General features: G+C 38.4%; 3 protein-coding genes across 5 annotated transcripts; 1 reads left to right on the top strand and 2 right to left on the bottom strand.

The window, feature by feature from the left end:
- Positions 1–147: 147 nt before the first annotated feature.
- On the bottom strand, positions 148–11357 carry LOC116256751 (long chain acyl-CoA synthetase 9, chloroplastic). Of its 2 annotated transcripts, none has more exons than XM_031633237.2 (13): positions 11103–11357; positions 9227–9724; positions 8725–8805; positions 7738–8010; positions 6138–6269; positions 4866–5039; positions 4551–4780; positions 3154–3197; positions 2873–2946; positions 1279–1410; positions 1057–1191; positions 778–984; positions 148–506 (listed from the first exon to the last, which is right to left on the bottom strand). In XM_031633237.2, exons 2-13 carry the CDS (start codon positions 9671–9673, stop codon positions 342–344), a joined length of 2094 nt encoding a protein of 697 aa, XP_031489097.1. In that variant the 5' UTR covers positions 9674–9724; positions 11103–11357; the 3' UTR covers positions 148–341. The 2 variants fall into 2 exon arrangements, with proteins under 2 accessions (XP_031489097.1, XP_031489091.1); XM_031633231.2 differs by having other exon boundaries at positions 9227–9685; positions 11103–11356.
- Positions 11358–12650: 1293 nt separating this feature from the next.
- LOC116245934 (uncharacterized) lies at positions 12651–16218 on the top strand. The gene is made up of 8 exons (XM_031617559.2): positions 12651–12795; positions 12894–12983; positions 14054–14113; positions 14224–14263; positions 14490–14583; positions 14669–14728; positions 14822–14913; positions 16112–16218. The coding sequence occupies exons 1-8, from the start codon at positions 12671–12673 to the stop codon at positions 16202–16204; spliced, it is 654 nt and encodes a 217-aa protein (XP_031473419.1). The 5' UTR covers positions 12651–12670; the 3' UTR covers positions 16205–16218.
- Positions 16198–23119, bottom strand: LOC116245933 (uncharacterized). 2 transcript variants are annotated; one of them, XM_031617558.2, is made up of 11 exons: positions 22493–23107; positions 22287–22407; positions 21800–21885; positions 21309–21450; positions 21033–21236; positions 20827–20927; positions 20397–20463; positions 19189–19416; positions 18331–18789; positions 18101–18173; positions 16198–16570 (listed from the first exon to the last, which is right to left on the bottom strand). In XM_031617558.2, the coding sequence occupies exons 1-11, from the start codon at positions 22897–22899 to the stop codon at positions 16332–16334; spliced, it is 2127 nt and encodes a 708-aa protein (XP_031473418.1). In that variant the 5' UTR covers positions 22900–23107; the 3' UTR covers positions 16198–16331. The 2 variants fall into 2 exon arrangements, with proteins under 2 accessions (XP_031473418.1, XP_031473417.1); XM_031617557.2 differs by having other exon boundaries at positions 21033–21450; positions 22493–23119.
- Positions 23120–24739: the final 1620 nt, after the last annotated feature.

Genomic DNA, 24739 nt, shown 5'->3' with positions numbered 1-24739 from the left:
GAGCTGATGCCAGAAAGATGTGGTTCTTAAAAATCAACGGGATGACATGGTCCAGTTTTCTAGCCTTCAAGTTGGAGAGGAGGCTTTCTCGTGACAACAAAATTTGAGCACTCAAAATTGTAGATCAAATGAGGACTACAAAAGCACTGAATGCACCTTTGGTAACCATTCTGTTGAATTGAATTTTCCGACCAAGATACAATCTAAAGGCCGCAATCATTGTCGATGTCAAAATTGGTACTCCTAACTTCTTGAAAACCAGGTGACCATAAAGCTTCACCAACTTCTTGATGATACAAAGGTATCACACAGCCAATGTCTGCCTCGCATGAAGACTACCTCTACGCATATAGGTCGGTAAGGTCCTTAGCAAAGGCCTTCCGGATGACTTCTCGTTTGAGTTTGAGAGCTGCAGTGACAAGGCCAGATTCAGGAGTCCATGCATCTGGGAGTAACTTGATCTTAGTTGGGATTTCGAACTTGTCAAGACGCATGTTCTTGGCAGCCTGATACATGCAAATAAAAGCAACAAAAGTTCGTAGATTAGCTTTAGCCATTACGTTTTTCATATGGGATGTAAGATACCTACTAAATGATGCTGGTTAAAATAAATAACTGGGGCAAACTTAAAGTTCATTTTCTATGAGACCCTGATTGGATGATCATAAATACTCGTAGATATTTCTATGCAACATGAATCTAAAACGTGTATCATGATTTTTTCTCGGCCACCGACTTGCCTCATAAATGGCAAGGCTAAAGATTTGGTGTCTTTACCTTCACCAAAGATGCATGGACTTCTTTTATGCATTCTTCGTTCTGGCACAGGTCTGTTAAATCTGTATATAAAAGTCCCTGTTTTTCTGCCCAATCCTCCAAGGGTTGTGCAAAGGGAACCACAAGAGCCACACAGTAGCTATGAAAAGGATCAGCGTGCAGCATGATGTTGTCAACATACGGGCTTGCTATCAGAGCTGCCTCAATCTGTAAAACTTAAGAAGGTTCAGACTTCAGACTGCAGTGTAAAGAACAAACAAGATAGAAACATAATTATACCTTGCCAAGGGACACGTATTCTCCATGTTGTAGCTTTACTATATCCTTTTTACGGTCAATGATCTCAAGGCAACCATCAGGGTGAAACTGTCCTATATCTCCACTGTAAAACCACCGCATTCCTCTTTCATCGACCTTCCATTGCCAAGGGTGAACTAATTCAGAAATTCAAGCGAAGTGCTACAAAGACAAAATCGTACATGGCATATGATAGACGCCCACCTTGTAAACTTCATCTGTTTTCTCCTTATTCTTAAAATATCCCAAAGTAACATTGGGCCCTCCAATAACTATTTCCCCCCGTGGCATTGGTGAGTCTCTTGTTAAATAGTTACCTTCAGGCCAATCAACCAACTAGCACAAAAGAAAAATTCTAACCGTCAGATGAATTCTATAACAGGTAAAGAGTTCAAGAACATAGCTATACACGTAAATTCTCCACCTGGTGCTCCTTTAAAAGAGTAAGAAAGCTACAGCAATAAGAAATCAAAGAATAATTAACATGAGACCCTATAGAAGAGCAAACCAGAACTAGCCCATCGCTTCAAGTGAGAAATATGTGCAACTAAACACATGCCAAGCATTGGTACCTAGATGAGGCCTGTGTATCACCCAGAGGCCCAAGACAATCTTTGCACTAAGAGTTTGAAAAAAGAAATTAAAATAAAAAGAAAAACGGCCTGCACTAAGAACTGCCTCATGTAACCCGTAATTCACAGAATTATAGATTTAAGCACACAAATCCAGGATAACAAGTGAGATCATTAGGAGGTGAGAGTATATAACAAATAAACAAACAATGAAGTTCAAGAAATCAATCCCATACTCTCCCAAAGGTTAAGTAACATGATTGTTGAACAGAATGAGCATTAGCAACAGACTAAAATGAGTCTCTTTGCGGTAGGTTGAACTAACCGTTGATGGGGCATTTTGTGAATAATTTTCTTCATAATCACAATAATGCAGATACGAGTAGCTAGTTCTAACTTTTGATGGGAAACTGGTCTACTCACAACGCATGTATATGTTCAACAACTTGCAGAAGTTACAATAGTAGCAGCACGTCCACGCATCTGACATCATATTCTCAAAATTTCCTTGTTCAACTACTATATGGACCATTGGCATCGCCAAGCAAGAACTTCAAACATCTTATGAGCATCACATCATTCCATCCAAACTTAAGGCAAAGCTTTGCATTTCATACAATCAAGACTTGATTTCATGCTGTATCGGGATCACATCAACAAGCACTTAACTATTTTTGTCGGACACACTTACCGTGTTCATTGAAGCAGCATATCTTATGGGTATTGTGCTGTGGGTCTACATTGGTAATTTAAGTCTGTTTTCACATATATAGTTAGAAACTCAGAATTGCTGTGTTTGGTAGTCTGAAATATCGGGATATTTGCAGGAAAATCAGACAAGATAGCATCACCTTCAGCTAATGAAAATTCACATTCTGGCAGGAAGACTGAAATATTCTGGATATTCAACTTTAAGGAGTAATAGTTTGTTATGTCTTCCGTTAAGGTCATAAATGGCATTTACAGACACAATAGATCAAATCATCGAACAACTGATAACAGCTGCTTTGGACAGAAATTGATGATCGAATTTCCACTAGATATGATCAGCAATCAGAAATAGAAATTGCAATACTGAAAGGACGAAATCATTTTCGGTTAGCCCATGCTCATCTTTGGAAAGCTAAAACATTTCTAACATCAACACTTACATGGAAGCCCTTCAAAATTCGAAAAAGTGAAAGGAAAGACAAAACAAAATATGTAAAGCTGCTGCACACTATTACCTTAATAAATGAACATGGTAGTGGTGCACCAACACGACCAACAGATGAATCATCATACTCAGAAAAAGTTCCACCTGCACGAACATCAGTAAGACATGTATCTTCTTATACCTTAACAATTTTAAGAAAGACAATGACACAGCATTTGGAAGCTGGTGCAGTTACATACCGTTCCATGGATCTGTCCTTTTTTATGGTCAGATTCATAGAACAAAACGGACAGATTCAAAGAACAATATGTAACTGTTCCAGCTGCCAAACAGCCCTGAAGAGTCCTCTACCTGCACAAGTTTCAGTGAGGCCATAGCCTTGTCCAATTGGAGCCCTGGGCAAACCTTTTCCATATCAAAAATGAGATCGAACCACTCACAATTAACAAGCAAGGTTTCATTTTAACATGACTAAAATATGGAGCAGCTCGTCAACTAAAGCAAAATTTTGTTGGAAATTTAAAATCATAATGTTCTCTGGACACTGAAGACTGAAATAGTATTGTTGTCAAATCTAAACACAAAAGACAGAAGCAAAATATAAATTCCAAAAGAAGCATAACATATCAATATCTTGTGTCAAGTAGAATCAGAATAAACAAAATGAATATTTTCCGAAAGCAGTAGTCGATTCAGTAAAACGGATAGAAGTAACCACAACAAAATACATGCAACTTGAAGGTTGAAAGTTCAAACCAAGCTTCAGCAAACAGAATGGTTTACTTGTTACCCTGTAAATTTAGTAAATTAGGTTATAATATCCCCATTGGTACTCAGTGCCACAAATTGTCTCTGAATCCAGCTAGCGGGCGTTACTGATAGGACAGAAATATGTCCTTCGTGTGCTCCAGGTTAAATGACTCTGTTTTTGTTTAAATTGGCGACATAGTTAGACTCATCATTTTTTCTTGTCATAAAACATGTCTTTGAAACAATAACCATGACTCTTTGACCATCAAATTCTGATGCACTGAGTACTTGAATTATGATGCCCATGGCCACGATTGTTTTTTTTAACATCTTGAGATAATGTGTGTGAAAGGCTCTTCTTCATTAAATAAACTACATAAATTACGTCCAAATTTTTTTAGCCATTTGATCACTTGATCAAATGGTCTTAGAGTGGGTAAAATTGTATTTTTGGCTTTTGTATTTTTAGCTCAGGCAATTGATGGTTGTTAGAGCTAGCCTAAGCTTTTCCTCCCCAGCTGTACATATTGAGATTGAGCCTCATTTTGATATTGCTCTTTAATGAATTCCTGTTTTATTCCTTGTGAATGTTGCTCCTTGAGAGGTTGGAGTATTTTCCTTGTTTTTGGTTCCTGAGAACCAATTTTTGTTCCTAGATAGATGCAGAATCTAGATATCCACTTTTGCTATATATATATATATATATATATATATATATATATATATATATATATATATATATATATATATATATATATATACATTTATATATATATGTATATATATATGTATATATACATATGGTTGTGTCCTTGTCACCCAAATTTTCAAAAATTACTTTGCTCACCATGTCCACACAGGCACCCATGCAATGCTTTTAAATTGTAATAAACAGAAGGGAAATCATTCTTGAGGATAGAAAATACAGATTAAGAGGTCCTTCACAGCAGTCGATAGATCATAGCACAAATAATCAGATTGAAAAAAAAAATTATTACCCAAGGCATATATTAATAAATCTCTGTGTATCTCCAGAAAGTGGGGCGCCTCCAGAAAGTAAAAACCGAACACGACCACCTAAAACTGCTTGAACCTTTCTAAAAACAAGTAAATTCCATAGCATTTTCTCAAGGCCCCATGCACCAAACCAACTGCCGTTAATTGCAGACAACCTCCGGCTGTATGCAATATCAAATAACCTCTTTGATAGTCCACCCTTGGCATCAACCTTGACAAACAAAACAAAGTTTTAAATATGGATTGGGCTTGAGATTCTGTGAAGCAACAGATGAGTCTGGAAACGAAAACATTACCTTTCTCCGCACACCATCTCGAACACGATCAAGTATTGCTGGTACAGCAGTCATAAGTGTTGGACCCAATACTGATGCATCACCTTTTGTTCCTTTTTTTATCTTGTTTGAAGTATCAGTGAGTGTCAAAGGGGATCCATATCCTATAGCAGCCCCAACCGCACAAATGAAAACCTAAAACAAGAACAGTGTTCATTGAAAAAAAGGGTAAAGAACAGTGGCGGAGCTATGTTATAGTTGGTGTGGACAATTGCCCATACCAGCCTACAAAATTTACTTTAATTGTATATAGAAATCTCATTACTTTTCAGTTTTTTACATATAAGTTCCCCTGAAATTTAAACTTAAAGTAGCTCTCAGCCAGAAAGTTCTGGCTTGGCCACTGGTAAAGAAGGTTCCATATAGTCTTCTTTTGTCTTTAAAATGCTAGGTACTCAAAACTTCAAAAGCTACAATCTTTTTTCAATGTTCTAAAAACCAGTGACTTAGGACTCGGTGGGTCAACCAGGTGATCCGGCAGGGTTTTGTTAACTACTGTTTTTCACAGAAATATATATAATTATATATAACTTGTCAGTTAAACATAAGAAGAATGTAAAATGACTTGATTAGCTTTATAACTCAGAATTAAGTCAACCTAACATGAAATAAAGTAATGACTAAGTTATATTTATGCACGCAATAACAAGAACCTAGACACATAAGCTGTTCCTGCTACTCCCTAGTTGCGTGCTTCAACATAATTGAGTAGCAAGTATCAATATACCCATGAAAAACAACTAAACGAAAACAAGCAAAAAAGATCAATATATACAGCATTTTTTCAATAGTTAACAGACTCGACATGTATGTCTATATTATGAAAACTAAAGTCCAATAAACAGCCCAATGCTGTAAAAATCGAAATAAATAAATAATCATACCTGAAGTTGAGCCTAATCAGCTTTAACTTTTCATTTGCAATATGCAAATTTAATAAGTAAACAATAATTCTAAATTTTTATTCTCCAATCAGTTAGAAGATTCATATAAAAAATAGGTAATTAAATAGTTAGTAGCTTAAAAAAATTATTACTAGATAGCAATAGCGCCAAGTCAACCGAGCTCCCAGTCAAGTGAAACCAAGTTTCTGTCGAGTCATGGCCAAGTCAAACCATCTTTCAGTCACAAACAACTCCCCCTACTGGGTTGACCGGGTAGGGGCCAAGTTGAGTATGCTTTTTCTCTCTTATAAGCATAAACTGTCAAAAAGATCAAAATGAAAATCCTTACCTCAGCAGCCATCTCAAGAATATGGGCAAGAGGGAGGTATGCCAAATAAGAATCTTTGCTTCCAAGGCCTGGAATAATTGACATCACAGCTGAAACTGTTGATACAATGTTTCCATGAGTCATCATTACTCCCTGCCGCAGAAATATAATAAGCAGTATGATGAATGGTCCAAATAAGAAACCTTACACATAAAAGTTCACAATAAACAAATATTTGATTCTATAAAGCATTGATAAGTTACGGATTGAACATATTTCTTGACTGTAAATTACAAAGATGGTTACCCATAAGCGATCAAATTTTTTGTAGATAAAATGGATGCCAAGATCTTACAATGACTAGGATGGATACAATTAGAAGTTCTATACACCACAATATACATGCACAAAGAAGTGAGACAGCTGGATTGTTTGCCAAATTTGTTTGCAGAAATAAAAACATGTGCATGCCTGTGAGTACCCTTTAGACCTAAGGGCTATGTGAGCATCTCTTAGGAACTGCTTGCACGTTTGAGGTTTGTATTTTGCAAGTAAATTTGATGGTCAACTGTTCAGCCAATAACATGAATATATCCCAGCCATTTCTCATCAAATAAGATTGGTATTTGCCAAATTCTTCAACCAGCAACAGAAACTTTGCATGACATACAAACACTGGCACAAATAAACATTGCTTCATGTCTTCGTTAAGGAAAGAAAGAGATAGAAAATTTTGATTCAGTCAAAATTGAGCACACATTGTTTGCAAAGAAATGCTACGACTACAATAAATATTTCTATTTTTTGTTTAGATTTTCACTTAAACAAATGGTTCGTTGTTGCAGCAGATAGTAGTCCAATTTTTGTATTCCTCTATATTGGTCCATTTCCTTTAATGATGTAGGAGTTATGTTATTATTGTGAAATGCATTTGACAAATTAAATGTCAACATATTTGAAACCTGTACTCCATATTTGACGCAAACATGTCTTTTTCTTTCCTGCATCCCTTTTTCCTTGAATATCCATCCCATACTACTAAGTCAGTTAAAGGTCTCATTGAGAAAACTCATAACTGCCATAGTTTAATCAACTTTAGCAACATCTTAGCTTCGCAATACAAGCCAAACTCGCCCAAATCAGTACCAATAAAATAAATGTTGCCCAAACCAAAAATCAGCTGGTCATCTTAAAAGTGCCATGAAGCAAAAGCATGACAGTAAACAAAATCAGCCAAGTTACTTGAAGCTTGAACTAGTAGTCATGCAAGATAAAGCAATTCTGACAAACCAAGTGGCCATTCTGGCATCTAGAGCATCTTCTACATTACTTAAATGAATATCCTTTTATGTGATCCATAAGTGATCAAAGGAAAGTTAAGGGGTCAGTTCCAGCTGAAAAATCTTTTTCTTTGATAGTGCCAAATGAAAATGCCAAAAACTAGACCCTGGAATGCATAAAGAAATTTAAGGGAAAAATTCCATCTTTAGTTTTGCAAGAATCTCCAATGCTTTTGCCACTTTACTTGCAAGCATAAAGTGAAAAAAAAAAACTAAAAGTAATTATTAGTTATATCTAGAAATGAGATATAAATAAGGCTGAATTCCAAACATAGACAAACCTTTGGCAAGCCAGTGCTACCACTTGTATACATTATAACTGCAATATCAGCTGAAACAGGCAGATCTGCATCAACAGGGCTTTTACGCCCCAGTCTCTCAACGTCGGAGAATGATGCTAAGGTCCAGCCAGTACCCCTTTCCACCGATGAGACTTCATCAGGAAAGCCCTCGTCATGCATATAAATAATACGTTTCACCGTGTCAAGTTGACCATTTATGCCTACTATCTTTTTCAGCTCCTTACGACCACAGATTACAGTAGACACCTCCGTCTACAAACAGAAGCATGAAAGAAAAGCATAAATGTAAAGCTGAATAGCAAAATACACCCATCAGTTCACTAAAACAGGGTCCACTCATGAATGATGTAGCAGAAGTGACAGTAATATATCATAGACACTTGCTGCACTCAACTTGAAAGTTGAAACCCAATCTAGTTTCTACTTTGAGAGGCAAAATAGTTTGTGCTCTTCATGAATACAACTGATGATGAGAATATGTTTCACATAAAAACATTGAAGGAAACAATTCTTAACAAGGCACTTAAGTTGCCAGCAACCACAAAGACCACTGACTCGAGTTTTCAATTTCACCGTCTGCTTCCTTGTTCTCTTTCTCTCTCTCTCCCTGATAAGCTCCAGTTCTTGTATTTCACTGCCTGCTTCCCTCTCTCTATATATATATAGGAAAAACTCATTCCCTTCTCTCTCTCTTTCTCTCTCTGATAAGGTCATAAAGGAAGGCAAGTCAAGTTCAGTTGACTGGTTTTAGGAATGCCTTTGAAATATAAATCATAAAAGCAAGTGCTCAAAATTATGCATGAAATGCTAGGCTCTCTGCAAAAAGTGATACACTTGACAACTTTTTGCAAGTTTTCCAGAAAAGACAACTTGTTTAATCACATGCACATTATTTGGAGGAAAGCCAAGCAAGATTAATGTAATTTGCCAAATGTTTGGACGATCTAGAAAGCAAGAAACTCAAACCTCATTCAGTGAGTGTGCTAGAGCATGTTCTCCAAGTGAAGCATAAATTGTCACAACAGTAATATTTTGCCTGAAGCATCCCTGTTAAAAATATAGAAAAAATAATATCAATAGAATTTTCGTGGACCAAAAAAGTGCAATTTAGAACAGAGTAATTTCCAAATACATGTACAGATGCAGCAAGAGGGCTAAGAAGCAGGAAATGATTGAGCAAGGCTCCAAAAATTTCCTGCTTTTACATTTATTTATTTCAAGAAATGATTTTTTAATTTTTTTTGGCTGATTCACAACAGATTCAGCAGAATTGGTGAATCAGCCAATTCTCCAAACCGGCAGCATCACCAATCCAATTCAATATATGATTTTCACAACATTGATTGATAGGAAATGAAAGATTCACAGAACTCATTTAGAGCTTTTTGACTACAGATTAAGAATATGGCAAATGTGATTTTAGCACCACTTTATTTAAATAAAATTTATAAATAAATAGACGTGTTACCTGAAGAGCAATAAGCCACTCAGCACGTGTATCAGCAAAGATGGCTGCACGCTCTTCCCTTCTATGACCAAGCTCAACCAATCCAGATGCAAAATTGCATACACGTTCAAATACTTCACCATAGCTAAGCCACTCATATTCTCCTAGATGAAGCCTCTCAAGGGACCTTCCATCTTCAGTTACTTCTGTCTCCCTAGAAATGAAGCTTCGAGTGCCAAGGAAGTTCTTGCTTTCATATAGATTGCACGAACGTTCAAACAAGGCAGCAATTGTCAAAATGCCATTCCATGCTGTCTCAACAGGAAACTCAAAACGGCAGTTTCTCACTGCAAAACCAACTTCTTCCCCAGCATCAATAGGCACACCACGTTGCTTTTGCTTCCTCTTATTTCGGAGAACAAGTGAAAATAGAAGAGGCACAAGAATACCAACAAGATAGTTTTTCATCTTTCAAAAGACCTGTACTTTTCCAGTGCAAGATTCAGTTTTCACCCTAATCTATAAAAAGGGAGATCCACAATTATTTCCTGCCAATCTACTTAAAGTCTATCCAAATAAGAGAACTTCTTAAATGAATATGACCAATGACGATCAAAACGGAATTTTGAAATAAATCATAAGATGAAATGTTAGCCACTGCAAACACTTCTGTTATGGTAAATGCATGGTTGCATACATCAACAAGGAACATGAATGAACTTTGTGAATTGGGTGCAATAAGTACATTAGCGTTAACAACATACTTGTAATACCAGATCTTTGCTATGTTCAGTTTTCTAGGCGGTAGAAGGTTAAGACCATAAATTCACTAGGTTTTCAAGCATGATAGTGATAGGCCATTCCGATCGACTTTTAATTATGATCCTTCTTAAAGTACTGTTGTGTCACCCTCTTTAATAATGTATTTTGTTGCCTAAAGTATATTTGACCGATAACTATCATGTAATAATGCTAAACTGCGTTAGTATTGTCAACACAAAGAAGACACAGTCCACGACACAGAATTGATCAAGGATTTTCATCATATGCAAGGCTTGGAGGGAAAACTTTCAAATAGTAAAGATATTTTGCCATAAAGCAACCTTCTTGAATGGAGGGAACCTTGTAAAGAGAATCTGCTTGGATGAAGGAAGTTCTAATTTATAACAGCTCATTTACAAATTTCCTCCTATCAAAAAGCATCCGCTTCTACCAGTGGCCAAGTTTGCAACCGGCGCAGGTTTCCAAATCGAACACTTCATTTAGTACCCTTTTCTATCTTTTCTTGATAAAATGAGGTACATGTTTTAAATGGAGATCAGCGTTTTGCGCAGGCAATTGTCCCTCTTATCTTTTTGTTTCGATAAGATGAGGTATCATGCTCGATGAATTGGATACCCGATACTATGAGGTTTGCTTTCCATCACATTTCACGAATCCAGACGCTTAGTCTCAGAAGGTACAGGCCGGAGCTCGATATCTTGCATCTTGTGCAGAGAACGAACAAGTTCATGAATCCGAGTACGAACGAGTTCCAATTCTCTCTATTTAGAAACGAAGAAACCACAAGGAAATCTACCAATGCGGTGCTTGCATGTCACAATCTGTCCCGAAAAGTAAAAAGCGTTGAGGAAATTGCCATGCGGAAAAGCTCTCATCTGTTGAGAAGAGTGAGCAATTTCAGAAGCCTAAGAGGCCGCAACTCCATCAATGAGAAAGAAGCGATAGAAGATAGGCATGCATGAACATCGTCACGAAGACTTCAGACCAAAAAGGCATGAAAAAGTAACAGCGAGAGGAAAATAAGGCAAATGGGCAACAAATACAAGAAAAAGGACACTACCCAAGTGCATTCATGGTGTTAGAATGGGAGGAGGTCCAAACTCTACCAGCTCACCTTCGAAATCAAATCTTAAACATCGAGAAAGTGGAATTCAACGCCGCAACGGTGTGAAAAACAAATGGATCTACCAGAGAGAGAGGGGGGTGGGAGGCAACGTAATCTTGCCTTTTACGCCGCAGGAACAGAGAGAAGTGAAGGGATGAATGGAGGGAGGGGCGGAAAATTAAATATGAGAGAGAATCGAGAGAGATGACATATCCTGAGGTCTAGGATTCATCTGGGCAAAACCGTAAACACCAGATAAATTTTTCAAGAGGCTTTTCTGCTTATCAGTTTTTTACTTTGTCTTCTTCCATTCGGATTAGCGTCCCTCCACTGCAACTAGACGCGCGCTGGTGTTGAACTCCCTGTTCAGTCGTGGCTTTAAAAGGACTCCATTTGCCCAATAAAGAACTCCATGTGCGTTTTTAGTGTATACTAATGTAGCTCAGATCTTGGTTGCATATTTAAAAGTCTGATTCGGATTCATTTGCAAATTTAAAAGTTATATTAGTATCAGATTCGGATCGCAACTTTAACGTTGTATTTGTTTCAAATTTGTGGTGATTGTGGATTTGATAGCTTCAGAACGCTACATAAAAGGTGTCGTCTTATCTTAAATTAATGGATCTCAATTTTTAGATCACCACAGATCTCATATTCACGATAAAACAAACACAACTTAAGTTCATGGTTTTTAACATGTAGTATGAATTTAAAATTCATGCTAAACAGACTTTTTATGCAGCTTCAATATGAAATATGAAGTTGTCAAACACAACCTAAAATTAGATGTAGGTAGAGTATAATCATTTTCTTATTTGCATGCAAATATGAATACATGAAATCCCTATAAATCAAATTTTGTAAATGTTACATCTGATTTGAACATGATTCATAGATGACCCCAATCAATCACTCATCAGCAGGATTGACGTTGGAGTGCAATTTATAAAGGAATGTACAAGGGTCACCTACTCAACATGGTTTTCTTGTCACGTGAGGTCGTGTAAATTTGTTGATTGCAAGCAACAATATTTTTTTGTCCTCAAATTTATTTGGCTTACTTTTGGTGTATGTTTCACTAAAATGGGCCATCGGGCCTAGTATCGATAAACCCGGTTCGACTGGGCCTAGTATCGATAAACCCGGTTTGGCTTTATAATATTTTTTTAATATATATTTTGTTGATTTTTATATATAATTATGATATTTTATTATGATTTATTATATATATATATATATATTAATTTAATCTAACCGAGCGCAGGCTCAAGTCAGGCTGGAGCTCGAGTTTTAAGTGTTAAGCTGGGCTGGGGCTTGGGCTCAACGCCCGCTGGCTGCCCAGGCTTAACCCCATCTTCTCTTATATACAACTCTATGGGAATAATAAAAACATAAGTTTATTAAAAGCATTGAGAAAGACAAAAGGGGCAGACAACGGGCCCGCGGGTTTGGACCAACTAAACGGAGTCAAACTCGTCTACCCGTCCGACCCGTCCACTGGTTTGGCTATAAATAGCAAGGCCCTTATTTTATTTGGCGGACACGAAGGCGCGAAGACCGAATTTGAAATTCTGGTGATGGCGGGGATCAAAGGGAGCACCAGGAAGCGAGAGAGAGCAACTGGCGATTCTCATCGGAATCCGTCGCTGGAGCAAGGAACGAAGGCGGAAGCCGACGATCCGTTCGATCGCGAATTCTCAAGGCTTCACCTCTCTCTCTCCCCTCTCTTTGTTTATTTCCATTTGTCTCGATCTCTGAGCGAGAGTATCGACTTTGGACAATTTTCTTGGTGATTCACAGTGATATAAAGGGGATCATCTCAGCGTTGCAGCAGATCAAAGATAAGGCACAGAGGGACAGTCAGAAGAAAACGGAGGAGACTATCTCCAGGTAAGCGAGGTAACGGACGAGGGGATTGGGACGAAGAACAGAAGAACGTGTTAGTCATCGGTGCGATATCATGTTAGAGTAAGCGAAGATAAAAGAAACAGGTCTCTGATCAAATCGATCAGGTGTTTCGCGAGTCTAATTTGTTGTTCTTTTACGAATTGCACCGATAGCGTTCTTTCGTTAGTTTCCCCATTGTGTTGATGGTTGCTCTACCTATAGGTTTCATTATCTACGTCGGCCGATAAATTTCAGGTGTTTGTGTCTTTAGAATGGTATTCTGTTTCGCCGAGTTTATATTAGACGTACACTAGTGTGAAGTTGTCAATAAAAGCCCGCGAGGAGAATGAAAACCGTGAAACGGGAGAAAATCAGTGATTTTCGGTTTTGCCTACTCTTTCTACCGGGGCGATTGCTCGACTAGAGGCTGAGGAAAACTGTGACATCGGCCAAAGCGGGCCGTCTCTGCGGGTAAGATAGGGACGCGGACGGGAAAAAGAAATTGTTTCTGCGAAACCAATCTCTAAGAAGAAATCCTCGTATTTGGCAAAGGACATAAAGATGTATTGTGCATTTGCAAGTATTTTCTCATACTTCGAGAATTTATTCGAACTAAGTTGTAAATTTTTATGGTAAAGAAAATAGATGTATATGAGAGGATTCCATTGTATAGGCACAATGTGGTCTTCTTCTGATTGAAAAAAAAAAAAACCTTCTTTGTCTGTCTCTTTCAATTCGATTAATAGACAATGTTTATTCCATAGATGCCTCTAGTCAATACACAGTGCAGCTGCTAGTTGAGCTAATAGGCTTCAAACAATGAAATTCTTTTTTCTGATTATCCTGCAATAAGACAAGAATTATGCGTGGTTTTCCTTCTAAACTTAGTGGTCTCCTATTTCCCCTTGGTAGGCCGCTATACGCTACCAGAAATAGCAACAAATTTATGTCAATTTCACCCGTGCTTTGTCAATTATGTGCTTTTCATCCTACTCGAGCAATTTTCTTGGAATAGTCGTATTGCCTCCTCATTTTATGAGCAAAGTGATTTGATAGATGTCCTTCTACGACAGTCTGGCCTCAGATATCAAGTCGATGGTTGACGAGGCTAAACAGAAGATTGACAAGGATAGGTAAGCACTATGCAGCAACTATCTAGTTCCTGCTGCTCATTTTACTCGTTTGATCTCCACTTCTGACAGTGATATGCCCAATCTGAGCCCTATCCTTTTATAAATGACAGGCAAAACTTTTTGAAAGCTCTGATGAAGAGTTCAAAGGAGGTCCCGTCGTGCTGAGCACATATTTTTCCATTTCCGCTTTTCAATTAAATCGGGATCATTGGCTTTACATAGATCGAGTGCCATAGACCCTTAGTCACTACTGTTTACACTTTGCACAACATAAATTCTAATGTGTTTCTTCATAAGTTTGAGGTCCAAAAAAACTGGTTAAGACGCCTTAGCTTACTATATAACACGATCAGTTAATTGCCCTGTTATTGTTCAGTGCGAGAACTCGTTGAAGGATGAGGCATCCAAATTTCAAGCACTTGATGACAAGTTCTGCAAGGAAAGAACCCAACATTTGCAGGCTTTTCAAAGTAACCATACTTATGTAGAATTTCAACATCACTCGCTGAGATGAATTCCAAAATTAGATTTCAAATCATGAAATGACCATTGCAGATATATTCTCCAAATACGAAGATGAAAAGGAGAAGCTATTTGTCCGATACGAACAACAGAGTGAGTAAAAATCTCAGGGCAATCTGGATCTCTTTCTGCGACTTTTATTTCTGTCTTCTGATTTGGACTTTTATATGGATCGATTTGTGATAGGGAAAAAGGAAAAGGCTATGTTAGCTAACCTTGAGAAGGCCTGTGGAGACAAGATTGCAGCAGCTGAGTGTTCGCTTAAGAAGAAAAAGCAGGTAATTTCGATACGGCCATTGATATCCATCCTAGAGTAACAAAGAATTAGTATCTAAATCCTACGACGTTTTCTTGAACCGTTCCCCAAAAAGAGAAAAAAGGACATCTAGCATTCCCTCAATCATATCAGGCTGTCAGGGTAATGTAATAATGGTAAATTATTAGTGATGCAGGTAAGCTAGTATAAAGTGGCGGGTGGAAGGTGGATAAATGGAGGGTGTAAACATTGAAGCTTTCAAGGATTGTTTGAGACTTAGATTACATGCAACTCCCCGTATGCAAAGCCATGAGGGTGTTGGCCCAATGGCCTGGGCTTGGGCTGTGATGAAATCAGTTGGAATTCAAAGCCAATGAGTTAGGCAGTTAGTCCCTCTGTAAGCCAACCGATGCGTAGGGTGAGGGTATTAACTTTCAGGGTTCACTCCCATGGGAGTCAAGGGTGTGTTCACATGGAGATGGAGGTGAAAATTTACGTGAGATGAGTTCCACCGGACCACCTACCCGATACATTGGGTTAGGAAACACGTGCTTTAACGGGAAACTGCCACCAAGTTTGATTCATGACTTTAAGTAGTAGAACAGTAGAAGTATGGAAGAATTTCTTTTGGGAAATTAGGTCCACCCATCCAAACGCGGTTACCTCACTGCTCGGATGTGGTTTCCTCGCCTAAGAAAAGAAAAGAAGCCTATCGTAGATGCAGGTGATGTCTAGCTATCTATCCAATGAATGACCTGGCAAGGGGCTGTATTTACATGCCCATATTAAGAGATTATGCAGTCCGTGAATTTATCATGCATGCCATGAATGGATTATTTAGATAGTTATACCTATGCTATGCTTCGAATATGATTGATTTGGAATAAATGCATCTTAAGTGGCATTCATATCCATGTACGAATAGTGGTGTGTGCTTGAGATCCTCACTTTTTGAGGGTTTTCAGATGCATTCAAATTAGAAGGCACAATAACCTCTGGCTTAAAATATGGCAATAGATGGATCTGAAACGCGTCATGTATGTCAAATATATGCATTTAAAACCTGCACTGTAAAAAATCCACCAACACTAGGTTTAGAATCAAAACCGTGGCCATTTCAAGATTCAGCGGCTGCCGTTTGGTGCGGAAACTAAGTAGCCAATGACAGCGTATGTGTTACTTTTTTCGTTACATGAACCTAATCAAATGTGGTGAAACAGGACGATAAATCTTTCAGCATTTTGCGGAAATCTCTGGGATCCTTCTTGGGAGGTTCGTCTGATGATGAGTATCCACCGGAAGAAGATGAATGAAGCATCTAAGCTGAATTTTGGATACAAAAAAATCTGTACATGGTACTGGAGATACATATGATTTACATAATGCTTGTTCGGGCGCTCATCTTGAATTGAATCATCATAGGGGGTGAGGGAGAGTGATTTACTCGACCCAGTTGATACCTAGATGCTTGAGTGTCATGAGCCACTTTTGAGTATCTTGTGAAACAAATGCTTTACATTTTCTTCCAGGGCTAGAAGAGGCCTGATCGACTATGGAGTCATTTCTTTTCTGTTTTGAAGCAGTTACACCTCTTGGATGCCTTAGCTTCAATGACAGGAGCCGAGAAACTTCCTGAAGGCCACCCCATTTCTCCAATGCACGAGCAAGATCATACCGCCCTGGTAAGGTACATTCCAATTGCAGGTTTAACAGAAACTCCATTGCTAAAATGTGCAGAAAGGGATAGAGACAATAAGCTATAACTAGACAAAATTGGAGTAGAAAAAGGAAAAATGAAAAAGGCCTCTCCTTAACAAAAGTTTATTGCAGTAACAAGGTTTGAGTTGATAGTCAAACAGGCTCATCATCCCAAAAGAGAGTCAAATTATGACAAGTACTAGCATGACCATGTCCTGTGAATTTAATGCAAGAATGTTTCACATTAAAACGTCAAAATTTTGAAGGATTACAAGTTTTGGATGTTGCTCTAATTCCTAAAAATTAATTCAAAATGACACTTGGATGTCTGTTGGTCAGATATTCGAGTAGAACACTTAGTTATGGAGTGTTTTGGACGTACAGAAAGAACTAGAAGATACAAAAAATTGTTTACAGGACAAAAAGAAAGATAACAAGGATAAGTAGATAATTTGGTGGCAATTCCAGAAGATGATGGCTAAGGAAAGATTCAAGCAATTTAATTTTTTGTGCGAGCAAATTCATGTTCAGTGAGGATAAGATGCTAAAAAACCACCAAAGATCCCCCATCATTGAGAAGAGATGAGCCTAGTATTCAGAAAAGGAAGCTGAACCTTTTAGTCTTTGTCACATGGGTATTGCTGTAAAAGCAGCGTACCCGTACCGGTCAGGTACGACACTGGTACTGGTACTGTCCCGATCACCTCTTGGGTACTGTTCAAACAGTATCGGATACGGTCAATATACCCAAGACTGTATCCGTCCAATTTAGGGCTCGATCAAAGTTGACCGAGTCCATTTCTATCCAAAATTTAGGATTTCAGTTTTGTTATTTACACCATTTACACTTGAGAAACACATAGAGCTTTATTTTCATATTTTGTTCAATAGTTTCTTCTTTAAAAACTATAAATTTTGAATCATACATGTGTTATTTTTTTTTTGAATTCTTATTTTATGTTATATATATAACCCATACCCAAGTTTTTTTTAAAATAATCCGAACCAGTACCCGTACCAGCACCTGTATCAGCACCCGTACCCGTACCTATGTGACATAGCTTTTAGTAGCTTGGAAGGAAATAGTATGTGCAAAAATGAATAGGCAAAGAAGTTAAAAGTTTTGGAGCAAAAAAAAAAAGATTGCTTGATTGTTGGATTGGAGGCTAACAATCTTTCATTACAAGCCCCAGCTGAAATAGATCATCTTATTGTGGAAGACCTCAGTTACAGGTGAAGAACAGTCGGCATGGAGTCGTAACCTAAAATAGACAGACTAACCATGAAGGACCTGTGAAATGAATACATAATCAGGTGCCTATATGCATTGCATATATCGACTCATACTCGTGAATGAGAATGCTAGCAAGGACTAAACCAAGCCTGAACTACTACACATAACTGCTCCACCACTACAAGCAAATGCAAAAACAGAACATGAGAAAAAAAGTCGGCAATTTATGCAGCAGGAAATCAAGAAAAAGTGCTATCTTGAAAGACTGTTTTCATACCTGCTCTCTCGAAAGACTTCTTACTGGGCATGAAACTGGGATCCATTCCCCAACTCCTCTGGAAACGGACTATCTGTGATACAGATTGTTAAATAATCAAAACACTGATGTGAAACACCAGGAGCTAGCATTTAGAAATTACTAAGCATTAGTTGCTCCTGATAGAAGATAAAATAGTAAAAACTGTTTGTGCACACACATGAATGGTTCCTGATTTAATTTCCTCATACCTCTTCATGCAAATTATCCAAGCTGTCCCAATAGCCTTTCGGCTTGCGATGTTTGTAAGCAAGTGAAAGATTCATAAGGGAAGCAATATGTCTGAAACCACCCATACGCGTTATTGCTTTCTCTAGATCTACTCTCCCATCCAAACGCAATTGTTTCCTCATTGGCATCAAACCTTCTTGACCATGTTCTGCTATGTACTTTCTAAGTTCAGATTCCAATATTTCAATATTCCTTTGTAGTCCAGGAATTTTTGGCCTTTGGATTCTTCTTTGTCTGTCGTTTCTGAAGATCTGAACATCATTCGTTACTTTCACCTGAAAAGTGCTTCCATCTGGATAAACCTGAGTTTTGGAAAATTTATCATGTCCATCAATTCTGGAATTTATTGAACTTGGGTCACATTCTTCTATCCGATCACGAATAGCACATAAATTAGATGGAAGGTCTTCATAGATGACCTGAAAAATTGAAACCAAAGATGACACTGATAAGTCAATAAAAGCACTTCATATTGTGCATTTCTCTACAGTGATGATAGCAGAGATGCACAAAGACCACTTTGTGGAATCCATTATATAAAGATCTAGAATAGATTTCAAGTTCAATGTCCAAGTAGTTTGTGGAATAGTAAAAACAAGTTGATGCAAGAACCTCAAAACGATCACTTTGTCCACTTGATTATCAATGTCATACAGCCTACCTTTAGCATGCTCAGCTCTAATGTAGTTTGAGCCCCAGATACCTAACAGGGACCTTACTTGTGCATAAACCATCCACTGAGTGCAAGTGCATAAATTTATGAAACCAGTCTCAGATGTGTTTTATAACATATGAACTCAGAAAGATAAAAAATGTACCTCTTCAACTATGGCCTCTGAAAGGAATGAATTTTTCTGCATTTTTGACTCAACCACATACTTAAGCAATGTATGCTGATTCCCAAGTTGCTCAAGAATCCATTTCCCCTGAAAGGAATCGAAGTCCCCTTCAACTTGCTCGAAAGCAATTTCCTGCTCAAACTGTTCATGCAGGTCCAGGACAACACGTGCATGAAGCACCATATACAGCAAGCCTTTACATCCTTCCTAAAAAATCCCCACATAGAGAAAAAACAGTCTCACCAACTTGGAGAAGTTCGAATTAGGCAACTATAGAAAGTCAAGCACAAACAAGCCCTAGTATGCCCAACAGAAGAATCCAGTGCGCTTCATGAGATGGACCTAACACATAACTAATAATATCAAATAAACCATTATTACAAAAGCAGAAAAATACCATGCAGTTTCTCTCTCACATGCTCAGTCATTAGAGAGCTGAGGAGTCACATGACTCTTTGCGTCTTTAAAATAAAGATTATTTATATGGCAAATTCAGATTGTCCCACCAAGTTGCAACAGGGTTTCAGCTGAACTGGATAAGATGGGAGTTGTACCTCAGCTTGGATGGTTCATTCTGATTTTTGAAAGAGAAATATCATGAAAAGATCTGGCAACATACTTTCCTAGAAGAGTCCAAAAAAGGTTTAAAAGAAGTCTGCAAACATTTCAGGTGTGGTGAATGCCCAAAAGAATCCAGAACTAGAGAATCATTTATTGCTGTCGCTGACAAATTCTCAATCTTTCAGTGCATCATGGAAGCAAATTCCTCAACCTTGTTTCAGACCAAAGAACAATCCTTTAAATTTTTCATACCTCATGAATATGTTCAGAGGGAAGCACAAGAGTGTTCCAGAAAAAACCATCTCCTTAAGATTACCACATAAAATGTTCTTTAGGTAGTGCTGATGTGTCACCCATAGGACAAGGCAAAATATAATCAGTTTTGAATGTTTTTTATCTTAGTCACAAGTATTGGAGGTCTCATAAAATAACCAACACGCTTTTATTATAGTTTACCACAACTAGTCTTGCCTTTTATTGTGCTTTGACACCATTTGTTTTCTACTTCACTACATATGTTTCTTTCTGAGCCATAAATTTCTTTTTGGTCTCTGACATCCCATGTACTATTTTAAAGTGCGTATTTCATTAACAAAGGTCAAATATAATGAATGAGCTTTGTATACCTGAAGAATGCGAGCCTTGTTCTTCTCTCGATACAAAACCTTACTGATGGCTAAATTTGGAACAAACCTGTGAATAAAATTTCATAACAAACTGGCACACGTTAAGATCAGAAGAGATCATTCTAGTATCAACAATGTGAATTTGAGGCCAAATGTAACCTACATTGCAAATCAATGAAACCATAACTTTTTGACATATGAAAGGAATGCCAAGTGACACGGACACAGCAAAATTGCTGCCATACCAGTGTTGACACACTGACATGCAGACACAGGTACGGGACACAGTTGACAAAAAAAGCAAAAGTATATGTTCACTACATGGCAATATGTACCATTGTGAATTTCACAAATTGAAGGAAGGGAAAGATTTATGTGCTAATCAACTGCACATAAGAGTATCTGAGAAAATAACAGAATTCAGACTTACTCGGGCAAGGTTTCATAATCAGTAAGAACACTCCACACTCTATGTACAGATGCCTTCACGGTGATACATGCAGCCACACTTCGATGAACACCACCATTTTCCTTCATGATGGAGTATTATTTGATAACCTCTATTAGGAATATTAGCAATTTAAAATAGAAGGAATCAAACAAAAAGTTCATCGACCATTTCATAATCTAACTTACAAGTAGGTCATCACATCTGCGGAAGTGAACTTCATCAGCCATGCAGATCCTGTCCAGTCTGCAAACTTTTCCATATACACTCCAGCTGCTGTTGGATTCTTCAGAAGGTGGAGGCAGCAAGGGATCAAGGCTACGTGTAGTGTGGTTGCTCCTTGAATCACTTGATGAAGGTTCGCTATTTTCTGAAGAAGGCAGGCCGGGAATCTGATGGGAAACAATAGGGACTTTAAAATTCTTATCGAGGATGCTCTCATCAATTACTTTTGTTTTACTCACTCCGCAGCGTTTTTCAGCTTGAGATGCTATAGCCTGGAGATTCACTGGAAGATCAGATCTGATGATTCTCTCTATAAATATGGCAGGATAGTTGAACCTTGGTATTACATTGAGCTCATATGATAAAATTGTAGTAGAAGACCTGCAAACGAGCTTAAGAAACAGAAAATTAGAAGCACAAATGGCTCAAGCAAGGCTGTGAATCAAGGAAAACCAGTAAACAAGGACTAAAAATATTAAGCTTGGTTGAATGAAAAGAAAAATATTTGAAACATAAGTAAATATGACATTAACAGAAAGTCTCAGTAGTTGTTCCCGTACAGTAATCAATTATGTTTCCTGGACTTATTGATGAACAAAAGTAAACTAATGTGAAACAAACACGTGAAATTGTTTCCAGTTAAGAAGAAGCTGAAGAAAGAAAAAAAATTTGTTGGCACTTTCTTCTTACTGGCTTCGGTAAGAACAAAAGTTTGTCCTTTTAAGATTACCTTACACCAGCTTTTAGGGACCACTTCCCCTCAAACTTCATGAAGTCCCCATCAACCATGCGGAAATATAGTTCCTTACCAGCTTCCTGCATCATATTGGACGAGGCAATCAAAATACATTTTTTCTTTATGATCAAAACTAGATATATGAAAGAACATTTGGTGACCAAGTTCCAAGTCACAAAAATGCAAGCAACCAAAAGTATATGGAAATGAATCACACGTGAATTTTGCTTAATGCTATGCAACATAATGATAAATAGTTGACTTTTAAAGTTAAAAACTAAATTATATAACGATATATATTGCAAACATAGCAGACAAGCTAGTTAGAGTGCATAAAACAATTCCAGTTCAAATGTAACACATAATGGATGAGAAGAACTGCGAACTGAATCGAACATAAGCATAATTTCTCCAGCAAAAGAGGACAAGAGCGGCAAAAGCACAAAACAGATGATAGGCTAGAGAAGGTTAAGAGAGTTACAGCACTACTTAGCTCCTGAAGGTCCAAGACGACCCGTGCTTCGATATGCCAATACAAGGCTCTCTGCATTCCCTTCTGCATCACCCATATCCTTCCAGGATGAGGGCAGGGGATCCTCTCGCTACACAGAGAGAACTTCCATTAAGCAGAAGAAAAGAAGCTCTAAAGAGAAAAGAACTGCGAGGGGAATGAAAGCACACATTCACCTGCAGACTAGATTGGGGACGAAATCGGCGAGCTTTTCGTAGTCGGTGAGAACTTTCCAGACGGCCTCCTCATCCTCCTCGACCGTGATCGAAGCCTTAATTCTGCGTTCCCTCCACGAGATCACTTCCACTTCACAGTGCACCCCCTTATTCTCTTCTTCTTCCTCTTTCTCTTCCCAATCTTTTTTTCCGAGTTTCGAGATTCTGCCACTTCCATTACGTCTGCAAATTCCTGCTCTAGCTTGGAAAGGGTTGAGGGTCCTGACGAGAAGAATGGAGGGGTAGACTCGGAGGGAGAATCTGTTGCGCGTAGGAGGAAGAGCGACGCCAGAAGAATCCGGAGACCCCTCTAAGAGGGGCTGGTTCTTCTTCAAGGGGAAGAAGAACCGCGAGCGGCCGAGTAGCATTGAGGGGTCATCCACCGGAAGGGTGGAGCGGTAACTGATGGTGCAGCCGAGACGCCGTCACCGGCTAGCTGCTGCAGGAGAATGCAGCGGAGTAGGAGGGAAAAGAAGAAGAAGAGAAAAAACATCTTCCACTCTTCTCCTCTCGTTTGAAAAACAGAGGTAAGGAAGGAAGGGACTGGGCCCAACAGCCCTCACGTGTGGGCATCGAGAGCCACGACCTGCCCACAAGAATCTCCCCATTACCGTTCAAGAGCCTTTTTTTTTTTTTGCCGTCACTGTGAGAGAGGTGGTAACACTAAAAGAAGGAGACAAAATTCAGCCGTAGAAATGGAACGTTCACAGATGCGACCCCAGCAGGATGACGACGATGGTGGGGACCCAAAATTGGAGACTTTATGGCCTCAGATCTCTACTGAGAGGAGTTCCACATAGAACGATGCAGAGAAGATCCTCTGGTCGGTGCAGGTAAAACACCCCCATGACCACATGTTTCATTATTGATTATTAGCAATTTAGCATCTTCTTGTACTAGTGCATGTTACATTACTGTGACCTAAAAACTGGCATGATTCTTAGCTCGAAAACATCAGCCTCAACGATACTCCCTTGTCCTTTCAATGGTGGAGAGGTCTCAGCACCAGCAGGTCCATGCAATTAAACACCAGCATGACCACTAGTATCATTGCTTGCACTTTTGACACAATAAAATGTGATGCTAGTGCAGCTTCTGTAAACTATCAAATGAGATGATTTTTAGTTCAAGATCACCAGATTCAATGGTACCCATTTATTGCTAAGTGCAGACCAGGTCTCAGTCTACGTGACGCACCCCCGAAGAGAGATGAAAGCCCCTCCTTTCTCCTTGTCCTCAAGGTTCTGGACTGCATCAATGCCTTTGGGCCCCAAATGTGTCATCAACTAGTACCCATGCCATTGGCACAGAGGCACAGCAAGAACAATATGTTCGATCTTGAACACCAACTGCAATGTGTTGTGTTGGGAGGCCACGTGAAGGCGATTAAGTGGATCAATTCGAACGGGAGTTTGAAGTACTCAATTAGATCCACTGAGATCTGACTAACTAAGTTGAGTTACATATGAACGTAGATGCATTTTTTGATACGGAATCTATGGGTAACTTCAGATCCCAAATTTTGGGTCTTTTGCATATTTAAATGTGAGATTGTGTTCAGAATTCGTATTTGGATGCAAAACGGCATTTACTTACCGAACTGGGCTCTTTATGAGGCCTTATTCTCAATACCAAACTCAACTGATCATTCAAAAGTTTGGTTCTGCAATTGAATGAACATAACCAACTCCAAGTAACGGGAGGCTGCAGTTCATTCCCTGGAGCCAAAGCAAGAGGCTCTTTTATGAGCAACAGAGTTCAGAACCTAAATCTAAACATAGCTGCATGCTGTCTTCTTAATATTTTCTTTAATTCTCTTCCAAATGCCCGCCTTCTTGTTTAAATTGTTTTTGTGATGAGGTGAAGACAAGGGAGACTGGTCGGGTGGCTTTCCTGGCAATTCTTTAATGGCTTACAGATCACAAAGGAATATCTAAATGCAGACAGATCGGCAACCCAACTGCACCAATGGACACACTGCATCCCATTTATGAAGATGCTAAAAAAGTGAAGTTATTGCTAATAAAAGCATCACTAGATGGTAGATAATGCTACCCGGATCCGGTACTTTTTTTCAGATATGGATATTTTTTTTCCCAGAAAACAACATTAGTTTGTGTTTGGTGGGTAATTAGGAATTGCATTATATGAAGCGACTATTTTGACTAACATATATCAATCTGGATCAAATACTATATATTCAAATTA

The sequence above is a fragment of the Nymphaea colorata genome, chromosome 1 (genome assembly GCF_008831285.2).
Source record: "Nymphaea colorata isolate Beijing-Zhang1983 chromosome 1, ASM883128v2, whole genome shotgun sequence".
In the NCBI taxonomy this organism is placed as follows: Eukaryota; Viridiplantae; Streptophyta; class Magnoliopsida; order Nymphaeales; family Nymphaeaceae; genus Nymphaea; species Nymphaea colorata.
The sequence above is the reverse complement of the archived record's forward strand: the minus strand, read 5'-3'. Positions and strand labels throughout refer to the sequence as shown.